Source organism: Odocoileus virginianus, chromosome 19 (assembly GCF_023699985.2).
Source record: "Odocoileus virginianus isolate 20LAN1187 ecotype Illinois chromosome 19, Ovbor_1.2, whole genome shotgun sequence".
Classification (NCBI taxonomy): domain Eukaryota; kingdom Metazoa; phylum Chordata; class Mammalia; order Artiodactyla; family Cervidae; genus Odocoileus; species Odocoileus virginianus.
Genome location: NC_069692.1, coordinates 49,531,411 through 49,554,717, shown reverse-complemented (window position 1 = coordinate 49,554,717; position 23,307 = coordinate 49,531,411). Strand labels below are relative to the sequence as shown.

The following is a 23,307-nucleotide window of genomic DNA, read 5'->3' as shown; positions in this document are numbered from 1 at the left end:
TTTAAATGTATGCATAAATAATTTTGCCTAGAGGTTCTGTTTTTAATTTTTTTTTTAATTTAAAAAGTAGCAGATTCTCTTTCAATTTAAGCTGAAAACACTATGTAAGACAACATGTCGTTTGATGTTCTTCTAAAATTGAGTGCTCAATCATCTGGCTATTCCTTTAGATGTGGTACAGTGGATATTATCTTGGTAAAATTTAAATAATCAACTAGTTTCTGAACTAAACAACGTGTATCTAAGTAATTCATACTCAACTGATACATATATTACAAAAGCTTCTGTAGTTTCAATACTAAGAGCTACCGATTCTAGAACAGACATGATTTTACCTTTAATAATTAATTTCTTGTACTCAGGGTCAAGGGCTTCCCTAGTGGCTCAGCAGGCAAGAATTCCCCTGCAATTCAGGAGACACAAATCAATCTATGGGTCGAGAAGATCCCCTGGAGAAGGATATGGTAACCCACTTCCAGTGCTGGAAAATCCCATGGACAGAGGAGCCTGGCACGCTGTAGTCCACGGGGTCGCAAGGAGTCAGATATGACTGAAATGACTCAGCACACACGCACAAGGGTATTTTAACCAAGCCAGTGTGATCATTACACTTGGTTTGATGGCATACATGATAGCTTTCAGTTTCCATTTCAATATAAAATATATGAGTTTGAAATACTTACCTTAACAATAATATTGCTCCTGTAGGGAAGCTCTCTTTCAAAGAGTTTTAATCATTTCCCACATTTTCCCCACCCCCATTCATCAGCCCCACAGCTTAATTTCCACCCACCAAAGCAACACTGTTACAATGTTAGTCAGAACCTATTAACTTTTCCATTCAGAAACTTCCATTGGTTTCTCATCTCAGCAGAATAAAATCCAAAATCCTAGGCATGGGCCACAGGGTGTGCAGAGCCTGCCCTCTGGCCGCTCCTCTAGGCACTCACCTCCTCCCCCCAACCGGGCCTGCCCGGCTGGCCGCACCCCCTGCTCCTGCGAGCACAGCGCGGTGCCCTCCCCAGAAGCCCGCACTGCCCTCCCCGCACAGCTCTGCCCGTCCGCCTCAATCCAATCTCTGCTCAGAGGTCAGAGACACTACTTCCGGCCCTCACTGCCATCTGTGCTCACTATCTTCACAGCATCTGCCTCTTGACTGTCAGAAGACAGTTTTCAGTGGTCTCTGAAGCACATGTTGCAAGCCAGGCACTCACTGCCCTTTTTTATTTTCTGCACGATCTTTTCAAGAATGTTTGTGCAGCAAAGAGCCTGAGAAACAAAGAAAGTATCTTCCTCTGGAGCAAGGGCAGGCACGTCTCCTGGCCACTGTAAAGATTCAGCTCCCCTGCACCCTGGGGTCCCAGCTCTGTGACAGTCCTGCTGGGTGCTCTTCACGTGTCCCTGTGAGGGTCGGGACTCAGGAAACTGGCGCAGGGCAACGTGGTCCCGCGGTCGCTGCCTCTGCTGGGAAACAGAAAGTTCTTCGTCCCCGACAAGCAGTCCTGCCTCTCTGACCAACACCCATGGAACTGTAGCAGTCAGGGAAAGTCTCAGATTCCTCTTGGTTCCTGATGAAGATCCCACTTGTTAGTTTCCTCTATTTCTGATCATTTCTCTTGACTAATCCTTCACTGACTGCGATATCCTCATTTCCCTACAGTTTTCAGAGCAGTTTACAAAAAGTATCATTTGATGTGGACCTTTAAAAATCCTTAAGAAAAATTCACATCTAATGGGGAAGAAATTGACCCACAAAGGGTAAAACACAAACGTATGATCAGCATAACAGATCAGTCACAGGGCAGCAGAGTCCAGGCAGGTCTATCCCTATTATGTTATTAACTTGTGACTGTTTCCTAAAACACAATTCTCCTGCTGCACATGTATTGTGTCAGATGGGAGGTTAATTCCCCAGATATCTTCTTTGTGTAGCAAACATGAAAAAAGCAAAAATGGCAATGAATAAGAAAACTGAGTACTCAAATAAGCACCTGAAAGATACTAAAATGTGCATATTTCAGACTTCTTTTATTACACATTATGACACTTGAATGATTATCTAACAAAACTAGATTCTGCTATCTAACAGCCCATTTCTTTTATATTTCAAGGAAGACGTTCGAACAATCCCCAAAATGTTTTCTTTATAACCAGTATTTTCCATCTTTGCAACTTCATTAATCTGAAAAAGGTTCTATATAGTTTAAAGCTTCCTGCACAACTTTCTTTTGGGAGGCAGGCAAGAAGCATTTTTACTAGCTTTTCCTCTATAATTTGAGCAAAAAATGGAAAAAGCTGTCTGTACACAAGTTAGTGAGGCTATTATAATTCATGTCATACCATTCCCAGAGAGACTGAAGAAGAAAAGAAAAAAAAAAACAAGTCTCTGAAAGTGTAAGATTAGATTCTTTATACTGGAGAAATATCAAGTTATGAAAAATACCTGACTTAAAAAGCCCTGTATCCCCATATGGGCTTTCCCAGTGGCTCAGCAGTGAAAGAAACCTGCCTGCAATGCAGGAGACGTGGGTTAGATCCCTAGGTCGGGAAGATCCCCTTGAGGAGGAAACGGCAACCCACTCAAGTATTCTTTCCAGGAAAAACTGATGGACAAAGGAGCCTGGAGGTCTATACAACCCGTCCACAGGGCTGTAAAGAGTTGGACACAGCTAAGCAACTGAGCACACACACATGCATGCACGCTAACTCACTTCAGTGAGTCCGGCTCCGAGACCCCACGGACTGCAGCCTGCCACACTCCCCTGTCCGTGGATCCTCCAGGCAAGAATACTGCCATGTGGGCTGTGCCGGAGCGGGGTGCCGTGCCCTCCTCCAGGGGATCTTCCCTACCCAGGGACTGAACCCCCATCTCTTACGTCTCCTGCATTGGCAGGTGGGTTCTTCACTGCCAGCACCATCCCCAAATAGGATGAATCTACTCAATTCATTCTAATATGCTTATAAATCACTAAATCTACTACTGCATAGTATATAACCACTTCAAGGTCACAACTTATAAAATTTATTTCTGAACACTAAATTTCACAAATACAGGTAAAATGACTAATTAATTAAAAATGTACCCTCTTCTCAAGAAAAATGAAGAAAGTACTAAATATTAAAGAAGAAAACAGAGCCAAATTCAATATATTAATTAGGTAAAAACTGCTTCATAAAGTGATTCTTTAATTATAGCTCAATTATCACCATCACACTTACTGTGTAGATTATAGCTGCCAACATTCCAATCAAGGTCAGAGAACTAATGGAAAATGACAAGGCAGCTAAACCATCTGCAAAGGAAGAAAAAACAATGTTAAAAACGTATAGCTATTCAAATGTTTATATTCAACAAATCAATATAAAAATTGGGTTTCTCACACATTCCAAAGGAATAAACCCCATAGGCATTATCCTGTTCTTGAAGTGCTAACTCCAAATGGAAAAGTTTTAAAATAGTTTTTCATAAATGGAATTCTTAAAGATCTTTCAGAGTAAGACTTTTTTTCCTTCACACCTCTTAAAATTAAAGGAAATCACTGCCTAATTATTGAGCCTAAAAAGAAATCAGCAGAATATTATATACTCAAAAGTTGACCAAAAAATTCCCTGGCCTTTCTCAACGGCAGACCTTGAGAAATAACATGATAGGAATGTCACTGTCCTTGACCCTTTCTTCCCCTTCTGCTCAATCTCAAACTCCTAGTTTCTTTGTTCTTAACTTTCAAGTAAGTTTGAAAAATAAAGCTTATAACTAAAATCGTAAAGAGTTTATTTCCCTCTTTAACATGAAAGGAGCTAGCATTCTCCCTTACGGAAAAAAAAAAAACACAAACAAATAGGAAATTGTTTCAAAGATAATACAAAAACAGAAATACTATGCTACCAAGTTATATTTAAGAAACCTCTTAAAGGAAGGGGCTACCCCCCGTGACATGAACAGGTTACAAATCTCCCTTCCCCATCACTGCCTTTTCAGCGTATAGTGTGCCCTGGATATCCTCTACTATGTGGGATGTACTACCTTATCTGTGGCTATCACTCCTTTTGCCTTTATGATGGTATAAGTTGATCTTTTGTGACTTTTCAAAGAAACAGTTGGATAACTAATAAGAACCTGCTGTAGAGCACAAGGAACTCTATTCAATACTCTTTAAAGGCCTATATGGGAAAAGAATCTTAAGGAAAAAAAAGAGCGGATATATGTAATAGTGGATTCAATTTGCTATATACTTGAAACTAACATAACATCGTAAATCAACTATACTTTAATAAAAGTTTTTTTAAAACAAAAAAATAAAAAAAGGAAGGGGCTTCCCGGGTGGCTTAGACAGTAAAGAGTCTGCCCACAATGCAGGAGACCCTGGTTCGATCCCTGGGTCAGGAAGATCCCCTGGAGAAGGAAATGGCAACCCACTCCAGTCTTCTTGACTGGGAAATCCCACGGGTGGAGAAGCCTGGTGGGCTACAGTCATGGAGTCACACAGAGTCAGAGATGACTGAGACGCTAACACTTTCACTTTCACTTTAAAGGAAGACCAAAGAGTGGGTTGTGAGAGTGACACTTTCAAATAAACATGCCAGATAATGGAATGAAATACTATGCAAATTTGAGAATTCTTAAATATTAAGAATATTAAAATGTATATATTCTTAAATATTCTAATACTATTAAATATTATTCTAATAGTCAAATTAGAACAATACTAACTCTTCTAGTTTTAATACAGGTTCTACTAGACCAGTATTGACCTAGTTTAAATGCAGTTTAAATGCAGGTCCTGTGGAACCAAATATAATTATTAAATTAATTCATTGTATCAATATCAAATAATAATAGAATTAGAATGACCTACCTTATTAAAGCTAACATCTCAGTTTTAAAATATAATACTTAGGGAGAACATATTACTAACAAGTTCAGAAACTATGCAAGGCAAATTTTTAAGCCTCAATTTTTCAAACTGTAATACTACATTTTACCAAATCAAAGACACTGACGCCATTACTTTTTTGATCTTACTAGAAGTATCAACAAAAAGTATTCATACAACTAAGAGAGGCCTGGCATTTGGCTAATAGCAATTTTAAAATATTTTCACTTATAAAATGCATCATAAAATCAGAGATATGAAGACATGTAAAAATATGCATCCCAGAATTGATAAAAAGGAGTGCTCTGCTAAGATATCTGGCCAATCAAAAAAATTAATATTACTAACAGTAATAAACAAAATGTACTCTAAAATATAGTGTTTAAGATTTGAAGTTTTTTAAATGTTAATTAAGACTAAAGAGATTACAGCAAGTAATTATATAGATAGCATTACAACAGTAATGCTACCTGTAAAACCATAATGCTACCTATATAATTACTGATTCAAGTTATGTGTGTATTATGTGTTAGTCACTCACTCATGTCCAACTCTTTGCGACTCCATTTACTGTAGCCTGCCGGGCTCCTCTGTCCATGGAATTCTCTAGGCAAGAACATTGGGGTGGTAGCCATTCCCTTCTCCAGGGGATCTTCCCAACCAGGGATTGAACCTGGGTCTCCTGCACTGCAGGCAGATTCTTACTGTCTGAGCCACCAGAGATTCAAGTTATACTAGCACTCAAAGACCAGCAAAACTTAGAGAAAAACGTTCAGGGCAAAAGGGCAGTTACTCAAGAGACCTGAAGGAGTTAACTGCAGGAAAAGAAGCAATTTATTTCTCAGCAACAGGGTCAGATGCATAAATCCTGACATGCAGTATCATTAGATGCCAGGCCTGCTACCATCTTCTTGCTGGTATCAGCAAGATGTTAATGGACCACAATTTACAAGATGAAATCTTAAGTGGAAAGCAAGAAAATTAAGAAGTTGTATAGCAAAGACTTTAAGACTTAATTTAATCATCATTTAATACTGTATCTAGGTAAAGAGAAAGAGGTGCTAATCAAAGAATGTACAGTATCTATTAAAAAGAATAAATATAAAAGCAGTAAGAATTTTCCATGTTTATAAATTTTCTAGGTTTCTTTGAAAATAAAGTTACTATGTTCAAATGTACATGAAATTTTGGATAACAAAATACCCATTCTTATTTAATAGCAGTTTCTAATACTAACTATATTTTTTAATGATAAAAAACTTTCTTAAACTGACTTCCTAAACCTGCTTTCTTTCCCCCTCTAAAAATGCAGGCTATGCTGATTAACGTAAGGAAAACTTTTGGAAAAGGAACTTCAAAATGTTTCAGTGAGGTAAATTTGTAATAAAGTATCATTTCATCCACATAAAACCTCTGTAATTGGGGAATTCTCTGATGGTCCAGCAGCTAGGACTCTGTGCTTCCACTGCAGGGGACACAGGTTTGATTCCTAGTTGGGAAACTAAGATCCTCAAGCTACAAACAGCAAAAGCAAAAAAAAACTCTCCAATTTATATTCCACAAAAAATTACCTAATCATGATCAAAGAGCAATATAAGGTTCTTTCAGTTTAAAAATAAAAACCGGTATCTAGCATATTTAACATATTACTCTATATTATTTTAAGTGAATTAAAGACCACACAGAAATTATAAAACCTTTACTGCTAAAATACTTTGAAGATCACCTTTTATTTTCAACATGGTACTTTTATAAAGAAGTCAAGAGACTGACTGTATAACAGCTAGATGGATTCCTCATCTGCCTAGCATCCTTTAAACCATGAGTTAAAAGAATTATGAAGTTAAATTCTTAGCAGTGTAAAAACAGACAACTTCCAAAGAAAGTCACAAGTATCATGAAATATGAATTACTATGGACTTTTTTTTTTTTTTAAAGAATACTTACGACTACTTCCAAGTTCTTCAAACAGGAACTTCACCTTTTCCCACTCTGTAGAATTTTTGTTATCAGGAAGATTCAATGGAATGAAAGCACTACAAAGGAGAAAGTAACTCTGCTTAATGGTTTTAAAGACAAAAGGTTAAATAAAAGGAAATGACCTGAAACTCCATTTCTAGTAATTTTTTTAAGGTGAGGTCAACTTTCCCCCTCAAAGAATTAGCAAATCCAATCTACACCATGTACAGAGGGGTGTGAGAAGTTTCCCATCCGCGTGTTTAACATATCACACATTTGTTCTCATGATTTAATTTCTATATTTGGTATAATTAGTTTCCTTTGTAATACTATGTATTTTTTGCATTTAAAGCTATTTTGTCCACAGCACAAGAAGGTTAAGAATCTCTTGTTAAATCAGAATAGAAGTCATGCTTTCAGTATATTTAAATGCATTAAAACAAATAGAAGGATAATACACTAGAATTAACAGTAAATATCTCATTGTAGAACTAGGTGTGATTTTTACTTTCTTAGTATTTTTCTGGGTATGTCAAGATTCTGTCTAATATACATAATGAAGTAGTTTCACTTATTTTTCAATCTATAACTGAAAAAAAGAGGCAGACAAAAAAAGAAAAGCACTTCATTATCTAGCTCAGAAACAAAACAAGAGACTAAAAACTTAGTACCCCCTTTAGATTGTGCATGTGAACTCTACCTCCTAATACTACCTCCTATCCAACACAATCTTAATTGTAAGCAAAGCTGTAAGACCTATTTTTTTTTCCATTTATTTTTATTAGTTGGAGGCTAATTACTTTACATCATTACAGTAGTTTTTGTCATACATTGAAATGAATTAGCCATGGATTTACATGTACTCCCCATCCCAGTCCCCCCTCCCACCTCCCTCTCCACCGGATCCCTCTGGGTCTTCCCAGTCTACCAGGCCCGAGCACTTGTCTCGTGCACCCAACCTGGGCTGGTGATCTGCTTCACCCTAGATAATATACATGTTTCGATGCTGTTCTCTTGAAACATCCCACCCTCGCCTTCTCCCAGAGTCCACAAGTCTGTTCTATACATCTGAGTCTCTTTTTCTGTTTTGCATATAGGGTTCTCGTTACCATCTTTCTAAAGTCCATATATATGTGTTAGTATACTGTAATGGTCTTTATCTTTCTGGCTTACTTCGCTCTGAAAGGAAACTATAAGCAAGGTGAAAAGACAGCCCTCAGATTGGGAGAAAATAATAGCAAATGTAATAAGACCTATTTTTTTGTAAAGGGGTAATACTGAATGAGTTCAATAATATATTAAGATAGTTATTCTGATAATGTATGCAAGTAAAACAAAGTAATTACTCTAATTAAAAAAATTTTTTTAGATATTTGCTTGCAGGCAGATTCTTTACCAGCTGAGCCACAAGGGAAGCCCAAGAACACTGGAGTGGGTAGCCTATCCCTTCTCCAGCAGATCTTCCCGACCCAGGAATCGAACTGGGGTCTCCTGCATTGCAGGTGGATTTGTTACTAACTGATCTATCAGGGAAGCCCTTACTTGGTAAAACTTATATTTTTTATCCTTATAAAAAGATGAATCAGCAGACACATCATGAGGTTATTTAAATTTCTATTTGCACTGACACCAATTCACTACACTCATCTCAATCTGTGAGACTTATTTCTCACTACTTTTACATAGAGAAGTGATTAGCCACAAGGAAAGAGCAAGACATGTAAAAAATTCATCATTTGTTTCCCTGGTTATAAAATCAAAAACAATTAAATAAAACCATACAGATGGAATCAAAAAATAAAGAACAGCTCATGCATAATATACTGCTATAATGACATTAACTTATATATTAGCACTTGAATAAAAATGTAAATCAAAAAAATATATAAATCAAGCCAGAAAATCTATATAACATTCTTCTATTTTATTTCGATGCAGTTTTTTCAGAGATATACATACATATATATATATGGAAAAAATTGTACATGTATATTTTTGAAAAGTATATTTGAACTTGTTAGTTGGAATATGCGGAAAAATTCTATGTTGCACAAAATATCATCTCCAGTACTATTAAGATAGAAATATGTATTACAAATATCTAAAAACAGCATTCCTACTTGGAATATTCAGTATCTATATCAGTTTTATGTAACCAAAGGTTCTGTCCAATGGGAGAAGAAAGTAATTAACTCTTGCTCTTGACACTTTCATGTTCAAACTGCTGAACAGGGCTCTTAAACAATTCAAATATTTAGAGAAACTTGACATGCCCCAAAACAAAAATCTTAAATGGCCCAAACTACTGTCAGAATAACTTCAAGAAAACACTTACTCTGAAGCAACCAGCAGAGTGCTAACATTCTAGCACTATTATCTTAGGTAGAACTAGAGGGAACAGCTAAAGCATAAACCCTAAGCATGTTCATCAGCCGCCTTGCCACCAGGACCATGTAGTCCAAAAAGACATAAAATACCTTCTCATAAACTAAGAGCAATATCCAGAAGCAGAATCCAAGAGTTATAACTAAATATGTCTACATGTCATGGGCGATAACATTCAAAACATTTAACAATGAATCTCAAGCTTCCCTGGTAGCTCAGATGGTAAAGAATCCGCCTGCAGTGCAGGAGACCCAGGTTTGATCCCTGGGTTGGAAGATCCCCTGGAGGAGGGCATGGCAACCCACTCCAGTATTCTGGCCTGGAGAATTCCATGGACAGAGAAGTCTGGCAGGCTACAGTCTGTGGGATGGCAAAGAGTCAGACATGAGTGAGAGACTTTCATTCACTTCCCACGGCAAAGGCATTCACATGGCAACATACGCTGGCCTTGGTTCTGAAGACACATGCTGAACCAGGATTTACACTCTGACTGGGCCAAGGGTGGGGTAACTCAGGAGTAGCTGCTGACTCACGTGGAAGCATTTCAACCTTTTAACAACCAGAAGAGGTCAAGCAACGGTCACCAGTCAAATATCAGCCCCACAGAACTAGACTGAGACCTGCCAGGCAAGCACCTCCTGACAGATACAGAGGCCACTTCAGTAGGAAGAGCCCAGAATACAGACACTTCCACTCTGATGAGGAGGCATTCACTGACATAGTTATATGACTACCAGGTATTTACTGAATGGTGATGATACTAAAGAAACCAAAAGTGTAATGAGACTTGTGTGATTGAAAGCTACAGATATTTTCTTAACCTCAGTCTCTCTCTCTCAAAAAAAAAAAAGATCCAGCAAACTGTTTATACCTTTATACAGTTATACCCATACAAGTATCTATTCTTTAATAAAATTCTTTTCCCATTTAGGTTATTATGGAATGTTGAGCCAAGTTCACTGTGCTATACAGTAGGTCCTTGTTGGTCATCTATTTTAAATATAGTAGTGTATACACTAACTGAATCACTTTGCTATAAACCTATAACTAACACATCATTGTTAATCAACTATACCCCAACACAAAGAAATGAATACAGAGAACCTCAACTTTCAAAGACACACACTACAAGATCAAGCTAAGAACTAAAATCCTCATAAGATTATAAATTTCCTTTCTGCTCTTAACAATAGTAAAACTGCTTAGAAAAAATCTTCAACACCTAATCTGAGTGAATTAGCTTAATACAGATTATCTCTTCAAGAAGAGACAAAGGAAAGGCTAATGAATTTCAGTAGATATGAAACTGAAACCATGAATTTAAGCAAAATTGAAAATAAGATTTTTACCTCCTACACTCAATCACCAAGTCACATTTATCTTCCGAACAGCCTACCTGTGTGTTCCTCTCTGCTCTCTGGAACTACTCCAGTTCAGACTCTCACCTCCTGACAGCGGTAGCTAACTGACTGATCTTCCTACCCACCATGTGTGTCTCACTGACCAACTCCCAAATGCCCCTTTCCACGCATCTTTCAGTGTTGCAAAAAATTCACACATATTTGCTTTCATGGGTACAAACACCAATATACCCACACCTGCACTGCCTTTCAGTTGCTCAGCAGGATAAAGCTCAACGTCTTCAACTCTGTATGCAAGATCTGGAGCCCACCTACGTGGCTAAGGTCTGGCCTGTCACTTGCCAATACAAACACTTGAAATGCTATCTTACAATTTTTTTTTTCTTTTGTACTGAAGGATCAAGAAGAGATGGAAGGAATACATGGAGGAACTGTACAAAAAAGATTTTAATGAACTGGATAACTATCATGGTGTGGTCAGTCAGCCAGAGCCAGACATTCTGGAGCATGAAGTCAAGTGGGCCTTAGGAAGCCCTGCTGTTAATAAAGCTAGTAGATGCAATGGAATTCCAGTAGAGCTATTCAAAACCCTAAGGGGTGAAATTGCTTTAAAAAAGTGCTGCACTCAATATGTCAGCAAATCTGGAAGACCCAGCGGTGGTCACAGGACTGGAAACGGTCAATCCTCATCCTAATTCCCAAGAAGGGTAGTACCAAAGAATGTTCTAACCATCGGACAACTACACTCATCTCCCATGGTAGTAAGGTCATGCTTAAAATCCTGCATACCAGGCTAGAGTATTACATGAACCAAGAACTCCCAGGCATCCAAGCCAGGTTCAGATAAGGCAGAGAAACCAGAGTAACACTGCCAACATTTGCTGGGTCATAAAGAAAGCAAGGGAATTCCAGAAAAACATCTACCTCTGTTTCATCGACTACGCTAAAGTCTTTGACTGTGTGGATCATAACAAAATGTGGAAAACTCTTAGAGATGGGAACACCAGACCATCTTATCTGTTTCCTGAGAAATCTGTATGCGGGTCAAGAAGCCAACAGTTTGAACCCTGTACGGAACTAATTGATTGGTTCAGGACTGAGAAAGCAGTACCACAGGGCTGTCTGCGGTCACCCTGTTTATTTAACCTATATGCTGAGCATATGTCATAAGAGATGCCGGGCTGGATGAGTTACAAGCTGGAATCAAGACAGGCGGGAGAAACATCAGCAGCCTCAGATATGTGGAGGATACCACTCTAATGGCAGAAAGCAAAGAGGAATTAAAGAACTTCTTGATGAGGGTGAAGGAGGAGAGTGAAAGCCAGCTTAAAACTAAATATTAAAAAAACTAAAATCATGACATCTGGCCCCATTACTTTATGACAAATAGAAAGGGAAAAGGTGGAAGTAGTGACAGATTTCCTTTCTTGGGCTCTAAAATCACTGTGGATGGTGACTGCAGCCATGAAATGAGAAGATGTTTGCTTCTTGGCAGGGAAGCTATGACAAACCTAGACAGCGTGTTGAAAAGTAGAGACATTATTTTGCCAACAAAGGTCCGTATAGTCAAGGTTATGGTCTTCCCAGTGGTCATGTACAGATGTGAGAGTTGAACCATAAAGAAGACAGACTGCCAAAGAATTGATGCCTTTGAACTGTGGAGCTGTAGAAGACTCCTGAGAGTACCTTGGACTGCAAGGAGATCAAACCAGTCAACCTTAAGGGAAACTAACCCTGAATACTCATTGGAAGCACTGATGCTGAAGCTGAAGCTCCAGTATTTTGGTCACCTAATGGGAACAGCCAACTCACTGGAAAAGTCCCTGATGCTGGGAAAGATTTGAGGGCAGAAGGGGAAGAGGGCGTCAGAGAATGAGATAGCTGAATTCCATCACTGAAGCAATAGACATGAACTTGGGCAAACTGCAGGAGATGGTGAGGCACAAGGAGGCCTGGTGTGCTATGGGGTCGCAGAGTCAGACACAACTGGAGACTGAATAGCAACTGGGGAAGGGAGGATCTAAATTCATGTTACACTTTTCACACCATTCTTGAACTATTCCATGCTAACTTCAGTTTCTCCGTTACCATACAGAAGAGACTCAACCTTGTCCCCTCCCCCTCAAACTCCTATGCTGAAGTGCTAAGTCCTCATGTGAATGGTACCTGTACACAGGGCCCCAAGGGTGACTCTCTGACCTGATGGGACTGATGTCCTTGTAGGGAGAGGAACAGATACCAGAGCTCGCTGGTGGCCAGCAGAGAGGAAAAGCCATGTGAAGACACAGGGAGAAGGTGGCCATCCACAAGCCCAGAGGAGAGCTCCCACCAGACACCAAACCTGCTGACACTTTAATTATAGACACTCAGCCTCCAGAACTGTAAGAAGTAAGTGTCCACTGCTGAAGCTAGCAAGACTATGGTATTCTGTTAAGACAGCTCAAGTAGGTGGCTAAGTGGTAAACAATCCACCAGCTAAAGCAAGAGATGTAGAAGACATGGGTTCAGACTCTGGGTCAGGAAAATCCCCTGGAGAAGGACATGGCAGCCCACATCAGTATTCTTGCCTGGAAAATTCCATGTACAGAGGAGGTGGTGGGCTACAGGTCACGGAGTCACAAAGAATTGGACAAAACTGAGCACACATGTACATTATTCCCAACCAAAGAAGACTGATACAGATTTTGGCACTATGAAGCAGGTTTCTACTTTGTAACAAATACCTAAACGTGTGCATGTGACTTTGGAGCTCAGTGCTAGGGAAGGGCCTAAAGACATCAGAGGTTGCGTGCCAGAAAAAGTCTAAACTGCCGTGAAGGGACTACTGATAAAAATGTGGATGTTAAAGGCAATTCTGGTGGGAACTCAGGAAGGAAAGAGTGTTCTAGAGAAAGCCTCTATCATCTTAGAGAAGATATACAAGCTGTTAGAATGCTGGTAGAAATATGGACATGAAAGGTCATTCTGAGGAAATCTCAGCTAGAAATGAAGAATATGTTAATGGAAACTGAAAGAAAGGAGATCATTATTAGAAAGTGACGAAGAGCTTGGCTGAATGGTTTTATAGTGCTTTATGGAAAGCAGAACTACTCGTGAGAGATAAGACTGGATATTTAGCTGAGGAAAATTCTAAGCAAAGTGCTGGAAGGAGCAAGTTGCTTTCTCCATACCATTTATAGTAAAATGCAAGAGAGAGATAAGCAAAAAGGAACCAGCCTTTTGAAAACAGTGAGAAGGCACGTTCTAAGAGCTTGGCTGAACAATCACTTCTCAAGGAGATTAGCACTGGCAGAAACCATCGATTTAATCAGCTGTCTCAGAGAAGACAGGAATAGACAGGGTGACACCAGCAGACACAGCCAACCTGAACTAAGGTAAGGGAGCGCAGATGAGACACGGTAAGGGAAGGCGCTGAGACTCGAGGTTCGTCAGGATGGGGTCACAGGGTTATTTAGCTGAGAATAAGTTTTCATCCTTCAAGAAAGACCCCAAAGTCACTTCAGTTACCATCAGGGCTGCTGCTCCTACTAGACTAGAGGACAGAGCGGCTTCCTCCTCAGTTTCAGAAGACAGGGGCCTCTGCTCAGTTTAGCTGCCAAGGAGCTGAGGCAGAGTCAAGGGGGCAGGGCCAACACCCAGAATCAGGGGGTGGGGCCCGCAGGGCTGCGGAGGGCTGGGGCAGGGACCCACCCCTCGGCGAGCCTGGAGGGAAAAGCACCCAGCAAGGAAGATGATTATTCCTGAGCCTTAAGATCTAAAGGAATCTGCCTTGCTAGGTTCTGAACTGATTTGGCACATTCAAATCTCCTTCCTGATGTCTCCCCATAGGATGGAAATGCCTATCCTGTGCCTGTCCCACCACTGTATCTGGGAGCACATAACCTGTGCTGCACAGATTCACTGCTGGGGAAGGATTCTGACCAGGATGAGGCATCACGTCTCATCCACTTCGGATCTAGATGACATTCAGATGAGATTCAAGACCCAGATTCGATACTGGTCAAGACTTTTGGGCCTTGCTGGGATGAGGTAACTGCATTTTGCACCTGAGAAGAAAATGGATTTGGGGGTGGGGGACAAAAGAAGAGTGCTATAGACTGAATCTGTCCCCACAAAATCGATGCTGAAGCCTCAATTGCCAACAGGACGGTATGTGGATACAGGGCCTGTAGGGAGGTTCAGTCAGTCCAGTTCAGGGGCTCAGTCCTGTCTGACTCTTCGCAACCCTATGGCCTGCAGCACGCCAGGTTTCCCTGTCCTTCACCAACTCCCAGAGCTTGCTCAAACTCAAATCCACTGAGTTGGTGATGCCATCAAACCATCTCATCCTCTGTCATGCCCTTCTCCTCCTGCCTTCAATCTTTCCCAACATCAGAGTCTTCTCCAATGAGTCAGTTTGTCACATCAGGTGGCCAAAGTATCGGAGCTTCAGCTTCAGCATCAGTCCTTCCAGTGAATATTCAGGGTTGATTTCCTTTAGGATTGACTGGTTTGATCTCCTTGCTGTCCAAGACACTTTCAAGAGCTTTTTCCCCAATACCACAGTTCAAAAACATAAGTTCTTTGGCAATCAGTTTTCCTTATGGTCCAACTCTCACATTCATACATGACCACTGGATAAGCCACAGCTTTGACTAGACGGACCTTTGTTGGCAAAGTAATGACTCTGCTTTTTAATATGCTGTCAAGGTCGGTCACAGCTTTTCTTCTAAGACGCAATTATCTTTTAATTTCAAGGCCGCAGTCACCATCTGCAGTGATTCTGGAGCCCAAGAAAATAAAGTCTGTTACTGTTTCCATTGTTTCCCCATCTATTTGCCATGAAGTGATGGGACTGGATGCCATGATCTTAGATTTCTGAATGCTGAGTTTTAAACCAGCTTTTCACTCTCCTCTTTCATCAAGAGGCTCTTCAGTTCCTCTTTGCTTTCTGCCATAAAGGTGGTGTCATTTTTCCATGAGGTTACTGATATTTCTCCCGGCAGTCTTGATTCCAGCTTGTGCTTCATCCATCCTGGCATTTCGCTTGATGTGCTCTGCACATAAGTTAAACAAGCAGGGTGACAGTATACAGCCTAGACGTACTCCTCTCCCAATTTGGAACCACTCTGTTGTTCCATGTCCAGTTCTAACTGTTGCTTCTTGACCTGCATACAGACTTCTCAGGAGGCATGTCATGTGGTCTGGTATTCCCATCTTTTGAAGAATTTTCCACAGTTTGTTATGATTGACACAGTCAAAGGCTTTGGCATAGTCAATAAAGCAGAAGTAGATGTTTTTCTGGAATTCTCTTGCTTTTTCAATGATCCAGCAGATGTTGGCAATTTGATCTCTGGTTCCTCTGCCTTTCCTAAATTCAGCTTGAACATCTGGAAGTTCTGAGTTCACACACTGTTTAAGCCTTGCTTGGAGAATTTTGAGCATTACTTTGCTAGTGTGTGAGATGAGTGCAATTGTGTGGTAGTTTGAGCATTCTTTGGCATTGCCTTTCTTTGGGATTGGAATGAAAACTGACCTTTTCCAGTGCTATGGCCACTGTTGAGTTTTCCAAATTTGCTGGCATATTGAGTGCAGCACTTTCACAGCATCATATTTCAGGATTTGAAACAGCTCAACTGGAATTCCATCACATCCACTAGCTTTGTTCGTAGTGATGCTTCCTAAGGCCTACTTGACTCTGCACTCCAGGATGTCTGGCTCTAGGTGAGTGATCACACCATGGTGGTTATCTGGGTCATGAAGATCTTTTTTTTGTATAGTTCTTCTGTGTATTCTTGCCACCTCATCTTAATATTTTCTGCTTCTCTTATGTCCATACAATTTCTGTCCTTTATTGTGCCCATCTTTGCATGAAATGCTCCCTTGGTATCTCTAATTTTCTTGAACAGATCTCTAGTTTTTTCCATTGTATTGTTGCCTCTATTTCTTTGCATTGATTACTAAGAAAGGCTTTCTGATCTCTCCTTCCTATTCTTTAGAACTGTGCATTCAGACTGGTATATCTTTCCTTTCTCCTTCACCTTTCCCTTCTCTTCTTTTCTCAGCTATTTGTAAGGCCTGCTCAGACAGCCATTTGCCTTTTCGCATTTCTTTTTCTTCAGGATGGTCTTGATCACTGCCTCCTGTACAATGTCACGAACCTCTGTCCACAGTTCTTCAGGTACTCTGTCTATCAGATCTAATTCCATGAATCTATTTGTCACTTCCACTGTATAATTGCAAGGGATTTGATTTAGGTCATACCTGAGTGGTCTAGTGATTTTCCCTACTTCAAGTTTTGTCTGAATTCAACAATAAGGAGTTCATGATCTGAGCCACGGTCAGCTCCTGGTCTTGTTTTTGCTGACTGAATAGAGCTTCTCCATCTTCAGCTGCAACGAATATAATCAGTTTTGTTTCAGTGTTGACTGTCTGGTGACGTCAGTGTGTAGAGTCTTCTCTTGTGTCGTTGGAAGAGGGTGTTTGCTATGACCAGCGCGTAGGGAGGTAACTAAAGTTAAATGAGGTCATACGTTGGGACCCTAGCCAATGAGCATGATGCCCCTTGAGAAGAAGAAGAGCCCCTGGAGACACGCTCCTCCATGCGGGCATGACGGGAAGGAGACCATCTGTGAAGAGAGGCCTCGTCAGAAACCAAACCTGCCTGCACCCTGAGCATGACCTCCACCTCTAGAACGGCGAGAAAATAAACGCCTGCTGTTCACAGCCGTGTGAGCAGACTAATACAGGTGACCCTGAAACAGTGTGGGGGATTGGTGGTACCAACCCTCCAGGCGGTCAGAACTGACTTACACTCGTCCTCAGATACGTGCTCCCTCCACACTCACAGACCCTCAGCATCCCAGTTCCACATCCACATTATCAACCAACCTCTCAGGAGCGCAGGGCTGGCCACTGCAAAAACCCACATGTAAGTGGACCCACACAGCTCAAACCCAGTGTTCAAGGGCAAACTGTTCATTACAGCTGCTATCCACCACTTTTCCTTATCTAGTCTGCTGACCAATTTCCACTTTACCGAATTCTGATTCAAAGATTAATTCCTTTTATGTCTTACCTGATTCTGTAAAGCAGAATTTGCTACCCCACCATCAACCCCTGGCATCTGTCTCTTATCAGAGTCCTTAAACATGGTAACTCAAGTATCTGCATCTCTCTCCACATGAATGAGGACAGAGTTCACAACCCTGCATCTTTATTACTAAGACGGAAAAACCCACAGGGGCTCCAGAAGTGTTAGCTGCATGATCTGCTTAAACCTAGACCACATTCTGGCCATAAAATTATCTACTGTTTTATCAATAAAAAGTTCATCACTTAACAAAGACTAGAAGTGTGTCACTTCAAGAGAGTTTCAGCAAATGCAGCCGATCACTTACCCTAATGCACCTCACACAGACACTCACATGGGCTAAGGAGATAACCGAACAGCACTCTGTGTCCTCCGGTCACAAGCTTCTGGCTGGTGAACTAGAGGAGCCCACGCCCGCCCCGCACATCAGGGCCCTCAGCAGACGTCCCACCGCAAACATGCAGGAGAAAACAAGAGCCCATCAGAGAGGAACACTGTCATTTGCCCCAAAACCTGTGCAACGACCTGGACCTCCTTCCATTCCCATCCTCCTAGACAAGAGGAGGAAACGCCCTTGCCCACGCCGCCATCACAGCCGCCCACTGTCTGAGAGCTCTGCATGCCCCTCCTTCTCACCTGCTACTCCTCTGACCGTCAAGGCTCTCAGTATAAGCACAAAAGGGCTCCAGGGCTGAGAAAGGAGGGAGGCAGCACAGGGTGCGACAATCATCCGACTCATTTCCCAAGTTACAAAGGATAAAGCTCTATTTCTCACTGCATGCTGCTACTGGAAGAACAGAGACTAAAATCTGAGTTTCCTACGGCCTGACCTGGCTGCCTACTCCACATCCTTCCTGAAGGCTAAGACTGAACGTGAACCAAGCTGAGCTCGTGAGGGTCCCTCAGCAAACCTGCTCCTCCTCCAGATCTGCCTGTGGATGACAGTCACCATTCCTGTGGAGTAAAGAACCTGGCCTTGCCCAAAGCGAGGTCTGAATTTTGCCCACGATGCTGGCATGTCATCCAAGTCATACCTGATGGGCATCTGTGTTCAGGACAGAGACTGACCAACCCAGCCTCACGTGGTGGGCCAGAAAGACCAGCATGCAATTTAGCGTGGAGTTGAGATGACCACACAAGCAATTACAGGCTATTGGTCACTCAGACGTGCTGCAATAAAAACACCATGTGAGCTTCCCTTGTGGGAAATACAAGTAGCCCTCCAGCATTTTGAAAGTTCACTTTATTCCATTTCACTTTTCTGAAAGACCTACATTAGTACCTATTTTCACTAGGTGAAAGAAATCTAAAGAAAACTGTCACTTTTATGAAGCAAAAGGCAAAGACAATGTCAGAGTTGGTTCTGGAGTCAGCTGTTACAGAGGCAGTGTGCACCCTGAGCAGAGAGTGACACCACCCAGTTCTGCCCTAGGAACCACACTCAGGTCTCAGCATCCAGCCACCATGACCCGGACCTGGGTCTGAGGCATCTGTGCCCCCTCTGGTTTATTCTGTGCCTCCGTGAGCAAGGCGGGCCCTCAGGTACTTGTTCCTTCCCTTTATGCTATTTCAGTTTAGGAGAGGTTTCCGAGCAACCCTCTAGTTTGGGATGGCAGGGAATCTGTACCCCACACATGTCGTCACACATGGAGGCCACAGGGTGATGGATCCAAAGGACAACAGGCACCTAACATCTGGAATCCTCCCAGACTCTGTCTTATGCATCTCTCAAGAGGCTGATTTTAATCTGTCTTCTTTACCTGTAATAGATGGTAAGTGAAGTGAAGTTGCTCAGTTGTGTCTGACTCTGGGCGATCCCATGGACTGTTGCCCACCAGGCTCCTCTGTCCATGGGATTTCCCAGGAAAGAGTACTAGAGTCGGTTGCCATTCCCTTCTCCAGGAGATCTTCCCAACCCATGGATAGAATCTGGGTCTCCTGCATTGCGGGCAGGCACTTCACATTCTGAGCCACCAGGGAAGCCCTTGGTAGCCATGGATATAATTGATTACAGTGAGTTCTGTGCATCCTTCTAGAGAATTAGCAAAGCTGAGGGTGGTTTTAGGAACCCTCACCAAACAGCTTGAGGTTGGTTTCAAAGGTGAGAGGGGTGCTCCCTGAAGTCTGCAGTTGGGCCAACTCCAGAAGCATCCTCCTTTCCTCCCTGTCTCAGCCCCTCCATGCCTGCCCTGTCAGAAATCCCCGCCCGCTCTCTCCCCAAACCACGGGCAGGATCTCCCCACTGCTGCAACCATCCCATCTGCTCTGGGTGACTGCAAGAGCTCCTAACAGACCTCAAGTTTCTAGCCTGACCACCACAGAGTCAACTCTCAACACACCATCCAGGGATCTCTGCCAAGCGTCAGATCATGTTACTCCCTGAACAAAGGCCCTCAGCAACTCCCGCTCCCAGAGGATGAGCAGCAGAGTCCTGCCAATGCCCCCAGGCCCTGCTCAGGCAGCTGCGACTCCCTCTCTGCACCGTGGCTGGGCCCAGCCCCTCCACTCCAGCCCCCCACCACCCTCGCTTTGTCCTGAAGGCCCCAGAAGCACTCCCACCCCGGGCTCACCAGCCTTTCCTCCGGGTAGAGAACACTGCTGCCCTCCCCTCACACACGCACAGCTGGGCTCCCTACCTCCTCCAAGCGTCTCCTCATCCTGCCTTCTCACAGGGTCACACCCCAACATGGCCTAGTCTTTCCTTTCTTTCTCTGCTCTCCTAACCCCCTACGAAGAACCAATAAATTGCAGAAGAAACTTCAGAATCTGTTTTGTCTGGGAAAGATATCCTGGCTACTATGAAGATTTGTGATTTCACTGATGGTTCTCAGTCATGTTCGAAATAAGGAGCCAGCAAACTACTGAGGGCTCATGTGTGTAAATAAAGTTTCACTGGCACTCAGTCATGCCCTTCGGTTTATGCATTGACTGTGATTTACTGTAGAGCCACAGGAGAGCTGAGCACTGCTACACGGGCTACTTGGTCCCCTAGCCTGAAATACTATCTACTCTTTAAGAAAAGTTTGCTGATCTCTATTCTAGGTAATTTAGATTTACAGACAAGGGACCCCACACACTGACAAAGCAAATTCACATAACTAGATCTGGCTTGATTTAAAAAGCCAAAAATGACTTTAAAAATGTATTCAATAGCTAAAATAAATAACAATACCACTAGAACACATCCTTTCAACAACTGGAAAACACAGGGCCTCTCCCAGCTGACAAGGAAAAGGTCACATCTCTTCCAGCAGTGACAATAACTCAGGAACAAGTTGATAAGGGCTCACAGTGTCCAGTATGCAAAGAGGATCACACAGGTGAGAAGGAAGTCCAACAGTTACCCTGAAACCACTACTCTGACAGCAGTTGTATTGCGTTGCGGTTACAAGTGCATGATGCATGTCCTGTATGCAGGAAGAGCTTACAAGGCGAGGACACTACTCAGCAAACAGAGCTCTAGGGCTTCTGCAAACAACAGATTTAGCAGTGACAGCCAGTTACATGAGTTCCTGTAGACGGACTTTGTGAAACTGAAGACCACCTCTGAGCCAGGGCTATGGTAGACTTCTTATCACACCGTTAATTGTATCACAGGTGGATTTAGGAATCACTTAAGAAACCCCAACTCATAATATTAATTCACTAAGTGTTTTTCTTCTCTAAATCTAAAGTTAGTATCTACAGATGGAATTGTATCTGCAACCCAGTGCCTCTTGTTCCTGAATTCATAGTGATAATTTTGCAAATGTGAAACTTAATTATGTGGGTTTCCCTCATCAAAATAGAATTGGTTCCTTAAAGTCTACCGAGGGTCCTGCTAGCTGTCACGTTACCCTGTGACGGATGTTTCCACCTCTTTCTCCAACCTCCACCCTGTCATCAGTGTACTTTATAGCAAACACAGTGGAACCAGAGCCCTAAAGTCCTGCTGATATAAAGTCCTTCAGTTTTAATTGTACAAAAGCATCTACTCTTGGCCACATTAGCCACGGAGTGAGGTCACATTAATTCAGGAATCTGAGAGTAATGATTTTGTTTTTTTCTTAAATCTTTACAGAGCAAATCAAAGCAAGGTTACAGTGGGAAGGAGAAAGTGGCTTCTTATGGTATTCTTTGGTTTTTTTCATTTTTATTTTTAAAGACTACTTCACAAGATGCAGCTTCTGCAGAAACCAACATGACAAATGACATGTCTTAGGAGTCTTATGTTGGTAGGAATCTGATTCTGGTTCCTTTTTGGGAATGAACTGGGCGGCATACAGGCACAAAAAGACAGAAGTTTGAAACCTTCGGTTCTAAGGTTTTTTTTTTTTTTTACTGATTCCCAACTCACTGTTTATCCTAGGGATCTTAAAATAATTTCCCCACAGAAATTATTTTATTACTGCTTCCACAGCAAATGCATGTTTTTTCTAATTCACTGGTCTTCAGGAATTGAGGTTTTATGCTGTCTCACTTTAATTTTTAAAGCCCACTTATTATCTCTGAAACCTTTCTGTTTGCTTGGTTCTGGCTGTGTTCGGAGTCACACTGATTATTGTGATCAGGCCCACAACCTGACCCAGGAGAGGCAGGCCTTCTTTTTCAGTCTAACAGTGTTCCATGCACATGCACAGGCTCTCTGGCGAACTTAGGTGTTTGTGTGTATGTGTTAGTCGCTCAGTCCTGTCCAACACTTTGCAACCCCATAGATGTAGCCCACCAGTCTCCTCTGTTCATGGGATTCTCCAGGCAAGGATACTGGAGTGGGTTGCCATTCCCTTCTCCATAGGATCTTCTCAACCCAGGGATCAAACCAGGGTCTCCCACATGGCAGGTAGATTCTTTACCATTTGAATCACCAGGAAAGACTATTAAATGTTTAGTTGAATAAATGAAGAAACTTAAGAATGCTGCTAGGAAAAAAAAAAAATCAAGATCTATTTTAACAATGAGAAATGTCTTCCATTAACAGGGACAAATGTTTTCCAAAATGAAATTTTTTAATGTATTAAAAAATATACAAAAACTTACTAAGTTTATAAAAACGTAAGGAAAAAGAATTAAGAACTCATTAGAAATTCCCTGGTGGTCCAATGATTAGGATTCCATGCTCTCACAGCTGAAGGCCTGGGTTCGATCCCTGATCAGAGTACTAAAATGCCACAAGTTGCCCAGCATGGCAAAGAAAGGGAAGGAAAGAGAGACTGAAGGAGGGAAGCAGGGAGAAAAAAAGAAGAGAGACAGAGAGAAAAAAAGAAAGAACTTGTTGACAAAGATTAATTCAAAGTTTTAAAGACTGATGCAACAAATCTGAAAAGAGATGCAGACAAGGATTTTTCATCAAAGTGTTGTTTACAAAAATGGAAAAACTGCACAACATAAATGTCCAAGTAGCCATCACTAGAAGACCAGCCAAATAAATTGCTACATCCTAAGAAGGGAATGCAATATACACAAAAATGATGCATCTGTCCTGAAGAGATGCCTGCAATGTGTCAACCAGTGATTACGAAAAATCACATGAAAAGTAATCGCATCTATGTAAAATTACAACACAGAGGGTATATGGGAGAAGGGGCTTTCTGCAAATATTTGAGCACATTAAAAAATATCTAGATAGAACAATGCAGTGGTTATTGATTGTTGGTGATATAAAAGGTAGCTTGCTCTT

The 23,307-nt window shown here is 41.7% G+C and overlaps 1 protein-coding gene across 1 annotated transcript in view; it reads right to left on the bottom strand.

Moving 5' to 3' along the window:
* The window catches only part of LMBRD1 (LMBR1 domain containing 1), a 132,665-nt gene that overhangs the window by 60,329 nt on the left and 49,029 nt on the right, over nucleotides 1–23,307 (bottom strand). The window contains exons 6-7 of the mRNA XM_020897090.2: nucleotides 6,822–6,910; nucleotides 3,220–3,293 (exon numbers count right to left, since the gene is read on the bottom strand). Coding sequence (XP_020752749.2) covers nucleotides 3,220–3,293; nucleotides 6,822–6,910 — 163 coding nt within the window. The remainder of the gene's footprint in view (nucleotides 1–3,219; nucleotides 3,294–6,821; nucleotides 6,911–23,307) is intronic.